This window comes from Nanorana parkeri, unplaced genomic scaffold, assembly GCF_000935625.1.
Source record: "Nanorana parkeri isolate BGI_ZX_2015 unplaced genomic scaffold, ASM93562v1 scaffold731, whole genome shotgun sequence".
Taxonomy (NCBI): Eukaryota; Metazoa; Chordata; class Amphibia; order Anura; family Dicroglossidae; genus Nanorana; species Nanorana parkeri.
In genome coordinates, this window is record NW_017306999.1 from 823,945 (window position 1) to 831,742 (window position 7,798).

The 7,798-nt window shown below is 47.0% G+C and overlaps 1 protein-coding gene across 1 annotated transcript in view; it reads right to left on the reverse strand.

Annotated features, from left to right (window-relative positions):
• GABBR1 (gamma-aminobutyric acid type B receptor subunit 1) overlaps nucleotides 1–7,798 on the reverse strand; it is a 105,195-nt gene that overhangs the window by 76,752 nt on the left and 20,645 nt on the right. Inside the window, exon 5 of the mRNA XM_018564178.1 lies at nucleotides 1,323–1,343. Coding sequence (XP_018419680.1) covers nucleotides 1,323–1,343 — 21 coding nt within the window. The remainder of the gene's footprint in view (nucleotides 1–1,322; nucleotides 1,344–7,798) is intronic.

The window sequence follows — 7,798 nt, forward strand, 5'->3', positions numbered from 1 at the left end:
TCGATCAACGTTCTGGGAGGGAAGGGTGTTTGCTGTTGTGGTGGTGCATGTTTTACGGGGCAGGGGTTTCTGCCCATACCTCTAGCTGCAATTCTGGCCGCCATCCTGCCCAGCTCACTGGCATCACTGGTTGTCAGGGGCTGGGTGGGAGCGTCCTGCTCAGCTCCTGACAACCAATGATGTCGGTGAGCTGGGCGGGTTTCCGGCCAGAGCAGCACAGATTGTTAAGAGCTCAGCAACCTGGGATGCTCTGGCTGGATAGGGGGTGGCAGGCACAAAAGCCACCCCCCCATGTGACTCTGTGAGATGCCACCTGAGGAAATCGCCCCAGCCGGCTTCATTATAGGGATGGACCTGCCTCTGACTACTGGTTTCTAGAGATTTGGCGCAAGATCTGGTGATGTCACTAATGTGCGGATCACCGTTCTCCTTGCTGGAGGCTCTGACATGGGGAAGCAAAGCCCTGCCTCTACCAAGATGGCCGTCTCCACATAGAAACACGGTGCAGAACAAGGCATGGTAAGCCGGTCATGGGGGAAAAGATCAGCTGCAGGAAGACCACGGGCAACACTGGTGATTAGCCGTCTACTTCCCCTCTTTGGGCACAGCTCCCAGAATGTAGTTCCTCTTTAAGATGGAGGGGTTTGCGCATTAGGAGGGGGGTTGTGGGGTGACCCGCTATTGACAATATTCATCATGTATAAGGTTTGGTCATACACACAGCATGAAGAATCAGAGGGGAGGATTAGACAAAAAAGAAGAGTCTTCCTTTGGTGAAGAAATCTTAAAGGAGAACTATGGGGAAAAGCCTTAAACCCATAGTTCTCCTTTAAGCTGGTTGACTTATAACATTCGAACAAAAGAAAAGATCTGAATCGCCTGTGGCGACCAATCAGGTGCAACTTTCTCTTCTTTTTTTTTTAGGATCTTGCTCCAACCATCCCGCAGACGCATTTTCCTCCAAATCAGCCTATGACTGGTCATGTCCATAGAGCGCAGTGTCCACCAACCCATGCCAACCAATCAGAATTCATCTCATTGGCTTCTATGAGTTCTTTGCAGCTCATCATTGCTCTTTGCGTCACGTCATTGAATAAGCCACTGGATTGACTTGCATCAAGCCAAACATAAGCAGGGTAAGACAATGGCGGATGACAAGGTAGGGAAGGTGCAGGCAGTCCAATAAACAGAAGGAGAAGGAAGTTTGACATACGGAAACATCACACGGGAAGGGGGCGAGACACAGGACAGCACGGCACAACACACGCATGCACGGACAATATGGGTTTGGGAGCCTGCAGGCCACACATAGGCAGACTTACGTGACGAGTCCGTCCGACGGACTACGGGGAGAGAGAGCAGCATGTTAGTGGGAAGAGCAAAGAGACAGCCGGTTAGATGGGTTCATTAGTAATGATATAAGATAGAGCAGGTGGTGCGCATATTACTGCTGCAAAATGTAAAACTGCCCTGACGGGAAATGGTCACTTTTCAGCGTCTTTAGCCAGGCACAAGTCCATGAAAGTGTATCTAAAGGCAAAACATTTTACGCAAATTTGAGCATAGTAGGGAATGGTTAAAAACCCCTTTCAGCTGTGCCATTGAAGAGATTTACATTCACTTCCTGTCCCGTAGGCACAACAGGAAGCGAGAGAGAATCTCTCCAAAGTGAGGAAATTCTTAGTTGTCACCAGAACAGATGCCCCTCATTGGAATGTACTTTATTTTTGTATTCCTCCTAAGTTCAGTGTTTGGCCGCTGGAGGCTCTATTCCTCCTGGTGACCATTTTCCCTGAAAGTGATGAGAAATCCAACATTTTGAGTTGTCAATGGAACAGGAAGTACAAGGAAATCTTCCAATGGGGAGATCTATTCCTGTGAAGACCAAGAGAGAATTTCCCTCACTTCCTGTTGTGTCTATGGGACAGGGAGTGAAGGGAAATATCTCCAGAGAGCCAAAAAATAACCTAAAGGGGTTTTAACTTTTAACCCTTTCTTGCTCTATCAAGGGCCCATTTACATCTTTGCAGAGTGCTAACACGTGTTACGTTGCAGCATTAATGCGCATTGTGTTAAAACAGCCCACGTAAAATGAATAGGATGCCGACGCACCCTAATGTCCATTGTACATTATTATTATTATTATTAGTGATGCACCGATACTAGTATCAGTATTGGTGCCGATACCGAGTATTTGGGCGAGTACTCTTACTCGCCCAAATGATCCGATGCCTAGCCTGATACCCGAACCTCAGGTATCAGGAAGCCTTTACAGCAAGTCATTACATGCCGCTCGGTTTCCTGATTGGCTGGGAAGCCGGCTTCATGCTCCCTCATGCCTGGTGACGAGGGAGCACGGAGAAGGCTTTCCAGCCAATCAGGAAGCCGGGCACCGTGTAATGACTCGCTGCCCGGCTCCCTGATTGGTTGAGAAGCTGGGTTGCCATTCAAAAGAAATGGCACCGCAATACAGTTACTGCAACATGGAAGTTTGAATCCGGCTTTTAGATATTAAAGTTATTTTTCAGCCCGAGTTATTTTAGGCTTTCTTTCGGCTCCCCAGTTTACAGCAATTAATAGCAGAAGACACGTAAACAGAAAGATACACAATCATGAGAAACCTATAAACATTATCATTTTCTTTCCTTGTACCTGCAAAATCAATATGTCATATTAGAAAGGCCAGGCTGCAGCAAAACTGAACCTGGAGGAAGAGGTGTGCAGCGCCCCCCAGAGGCCGATTATGGGCACTTACTCAGCACAATGATTGTTAAAGCTGAAGTTCAGATGAAAATGTTCTTTTTTTAAATCTTCAGGGTGACGCAATGTTAAAGAGGAAGATAAGTCACATATTTGGCAGGTAGGGTCTTCATAACAGAAGACACGCTGGGGTTTCTGCCCGGCTGTGCCGTTCGCAGGGCAAGAGAGTTACATCATGAGGAACGCACACTGCCCGCTCAGCATTGCAGTCATCGGAAGCCCGCCCCTCAGGGGGGCGCGGCTCGCGATGATCGCAAGTACGATCTGCCTGTCCAAGATGGGCAGATCGTACGAAATTTTAATGACCTTACAACCGTCGCACAACGAAAGTCGTGCGATGGTTGTAAGGTGTATGGGCAGCTTAAGGCCTCACCTAATATTTTAGAAAACAAAAATATTGAAGCTTTTAGAAAACCTTTACTTGTGCTGCCAAATGGGAAACGAACATGTGACCTCCGGGTCTTTAATGTGATATAATAGTAACATTGTAGCAATAAATGTGTTGGTCTGGTATGTAATCCAGACACCACATCCCCATCACAGGATAAGATACCATAAAGAATTCTCATACACACAAGGGACCTTTAAGATGCCGAACTGACGTACAGATATCATAAAATAAATCATAAATCTTTCATTTTTAACAAATCTTAAAATCACATAAAAATAAATGTCAAACAATGTGTGTTTTTTTAATGATTTATTTTATGACATCTTTTTTGGCACCTTTAAAGTTTATTGTACTAATAAGAATTATTTATGGTATATTATAGAGTGATGGGAACCCTGCACACCCATCACATCACCCCTACCCCCCGCCATGTTCTAAATAAAGGTACATTGTTGCACTGAACATTTCACAGCAAAGTACACCTGTGCCCAGACTATGGACATTATTTACTAGGGATGCACCGATACTAGTATCGGTATCGGTGCTGATACAGAGTATTTGGGAGTGAACTCGTACTCGCCCAAATATTCCGGTACTTACCTTCGACAGTGGAACTTCTGGTCAGACGGAGGTTTCCCTCTCACCGGCAGTGCCAAGGGAGCATGGAGCTGGCTTCTTTTCCGAACAAGAAGCCGGGCAGTGGGTTATGACCCACTTCCCGGGTTCTTGATTGGGTAGGAAGCCAGTTTCACTTGTTGCTAGGCAGCCTTGCTCCCTAACCAATCAGGAAGCTGGGTGGCACGTAATGACCCGCCTCCCGGCTTCCTAATTAGTCAGGAAGCCAAGCTGCCTAGGAAAGGGTGAAGCCAGCTTCCTAGCCAATCAGGAAGCCGGAAGGCAGGTCATGACGTGCCGCTCAGCTTCCTGATTGGCTAGGAAGCCAGCTTCCCTTGTTGGTAGGCAGCCTGGCTTGCTGACCAATCAGGAATTCGGGCAGCACGTCATGACTCGAGTCCCGGCTTCCTGATTGGCCAGGAAGCCCCTGAAGCCGGTGTTCTTTTGCTAGAACATTGGCAATCAGGAAGCCGGGAGATGGGTCATGATCCACCACCCGACTTCCTCATAATCGGGCACGCGACACCAGTACTCGGTACTTGGTGAGTACCGAAAAAAAATACAGAAAAACCAGTATAGGTGCATCCCTATTATTTACATCCGATCCAGCAGGATACAGACTCTAGCGTTAGTTTACAACAGCTTAGAAACACCCTTCTGTGTGTTTACATTGGAGGACCGACAGTCTTCCGGGATCCGCTCTCCATAGAAAATAGCTGAGGTCTCAGTGCCTCTGCTTATAACTTGAACTGGTGGAGAAAATGAATTTCTCCACAATGCCTGCAGCTACAGAGGTCAGTGATGACTTGTTTTAAAGTGATTTTACTGCTTGTTCAGAATATGTAACTAGTGTCTTGACATGGGCACGGTTCACTTTAAAATATGTCTAAAAATATCACACTAAACATAAAGTGTATCTAATATCCTTTAAAGTGACACTAAACTCAGGTGGTAAATCTTAAAAATGAATGAAAGTACATTATCGATTAACAACAATGTATCTTATTTGTGTATCACTCGGCTGTAGATCCTCCAATCATCTCTGAATTGGTGCTGACACTGTCCTTCCTTCTGGAGGGGGGCTACTTTTGTTCCCCATGGTCCCTGTGTGTGTTGTAAAGTAGTCACCGCTCCAAGCTCGCTCCCGGGATGGACTACAATCTCAATACAAATTGGTAAACTGAACATGGGATTGTAGTCCATCATAGGAGCGAGCTTGGAGCGGTGACTACTTAACAACACACACAGGGACCCTGGGGAACAAAAGTAGCCACCCGTTTACGTTTTGGGTAGACTAGAAAAGGCCTAAAACCTGTCAGGTTGTTGTTTTTTTTTACATTGTAGACACAACAACAGGAAGTGAAATTAAATCCTTACAAAGAGAGGGAAATGCCTTCTTAGACATGTGTCACCAGAACATTGGAAGATTCCCCCTCTATTCAAAAGCGTTAAGAAATAAATTGGATGGAGTGAGAGAGGGTTAGGTCCTTTGTCATGTCGTTATTACTGTGTGTGTGTCCAGTGATAAGGTTTACCCTCTTTATTTTTCCAAGACAGCAATGGCGTCACAAGGGGGGTGCTGCCCGCACCCGGGTGTCACCATTGCAGGGGTTACACACCTAAATGACTTTGGTGTAACCCCCCTCTAAAAAGTCGGGAACTCGGTCATGGACCGAGAGCCCAACAGTGTCAGGAGAGAGGAGGGCAAAACAAATGGCAAACGCACTCATCAATTCGTTACCAGCTTTACAGCGCGGTGCACATGGAGGGGCTTTATACAGTACAAACAGCAAAAAGATTCCCAGCACACTCACCAGCCAGCATGCAAAAAAAACTTGCCTCACCGCTAAGGTTAAAAACAGAGGTTTGGATACACGTCTTCTGCAGAAAATGTGAAAGCCGCATTGCCGCGTCAAGGCACCTCTTATAGTGCGGTCCTAACTCTCTGCTTTTAACCTTAGCGGTGAGACAGGTTTTTTTTGCATGCTGGCTGGTGAGTGTGTTAGGAAACTTTTTGCTGTTTACAGGAGAGAGGAGGGGACCCGGCGACCCATACCTCATCCCGCCGGGTGAACGTCCCCTCCTCTCTCTGCCCTTGTCCATCACCATGATGCCCACTGGCAGGCATCAATCAGATGGTTGCGCATGCGCGATGACATCATTGCGCGAGGTGATGTCACGCGCACGCACGATGACGACAAAGCCCTCGAGACGCCCCTGCAAGACAGAAAGTATTGGGAATGAGATGGGATGGGAACAGGAATTGAAGGGAAATCTTCCAATGGAGACACCTGACAACATTTAAAGGAGAACTATGGGGTCAGTGTTTTTCCCCATAGTTCTCCTTAGGGTAACGGGAGGACACAAACTAGCGTCCTCCCGTCACCCTAAGCTCAGTATACCGCAAGCTACAGCTCGCGGTATACTGAGACGCCGCAGCCGGAGCGGATCCTGACATGGACGTCGAGATCCGCCCAGCTGCGTGAGTGACAGCTGGCTCTGCCTATCTAGAGGCAGAGCCAGCTGTACCCGCCCCCTCCCCCGTCCGTTCCGCCAGTCAGCGCTGGCAGATCGGAGCGGGAAGAGGGGAATCCAGCCCCTCCCCCTGTCACGGCAGAGAGGCGTAACAGGATAGAGAGGTGAGCGAACGCCGGTATGTGTTCTCTCACCTCCCGATCTACTGAGCCGACCTGTGACAGTCTCATTGTCACAGGTCGGCTAGAACTATGAGGTGAGTGGAAATCACTCATCTCATAGTTCTCCTTTAAAAGTGGGATTTTCCTGGACACCAGAGATAGTGCTTCTTACCGTACGTTGTGTCTCCAGGACAGGAAATAAAAAGAAATGTCCCCAAAGGGACACAAACACAAAATAAATGCACAGGGGGTTTAACGCTTCCCTACGTTATACAAAATCTAAAAATTGTATATATTTAGCAAAAAGAAATCACCAAACAACAGTTTCAATGAAAAAAAAGAAGCTCATGTGAGCAAAATCCCTTAATGCCGGCTAGTCTGGATTGCGAGCCCCAAAGGCGAGGCCTCCCTTATAGGTCTATAAAACAGTCAATAGGTTTACAATGACAGCTGAAGTATCACTATAGGTAGAATGAAGTCACATAAATGTCAAATATCTCAGTTTCTGTACAGGTGTGGGCGCCTATTTGTGAGCGCTGTAGAAGTCTCTTTCACATAAAATAACAAGAGGAAAAAAATAACTACTTGTCCTTTAAACCACATCGTATGTCAATCTTACAATTGCGCTCTCTGTGGGAACCCAACATGCCGAGACACATATAGCTGATGTACTATTGATTTCTGCATTGTTCAGGAAATCCAACAGCTGGTCTAGTGCAATCATGTGATGAATACACGGTGCAGACACAAAAGATGGTTGGAAAATATTATTTATTGCTGCAGGTATAAGAGGCTTCATCCTCTGCGCACTGTGGAGGGAAAAGCACAAAATCAAAAAGTGGTGCAAGAGAGACCCCCGGTGGTGAAAAGGGGGCACTGCGGGCTTGTGCTGGTGACCTGTCACATTTCTCAGCGTTACACCCTGCAGGGTGAGGTGTGCCGCAACATCTCAAAATGAAATATTCCTCTTTGATGCATCAGAGTGATAATTAAACATTTCTTTGAAACGAAAGATAAAAGCAAACCAGAAGTGATTTTTGCCCTCTTATTTGAATGGGTTGCACCGCACTCCTTACTGGTATGTCCCTTAAGGCGGGTGCTGTGGTGACGGCGGATGGCGCCGCTTCAAATCCAAATAGTAGAATGTATCACTAGCACACCGTGGTCAAATCTTCGAGAAGAGATCATTTTATTGATGCAAACACATCTTGTCATCTGCGGGGCCGGATTTACTCTCTCTGCTGTGCCAGGTTCCTCAATGCGCCCCCCTGTATGCAGGCTGCATAAAAGTGATCTCGCTGGCATTGCAGAGATCACTTGTACAAAACAAGCGGGGGCTTCCCCCCCTGTACATTTAGCCCTGCTTTCCCCCAAATGTAAAAAACAATTACCCGCC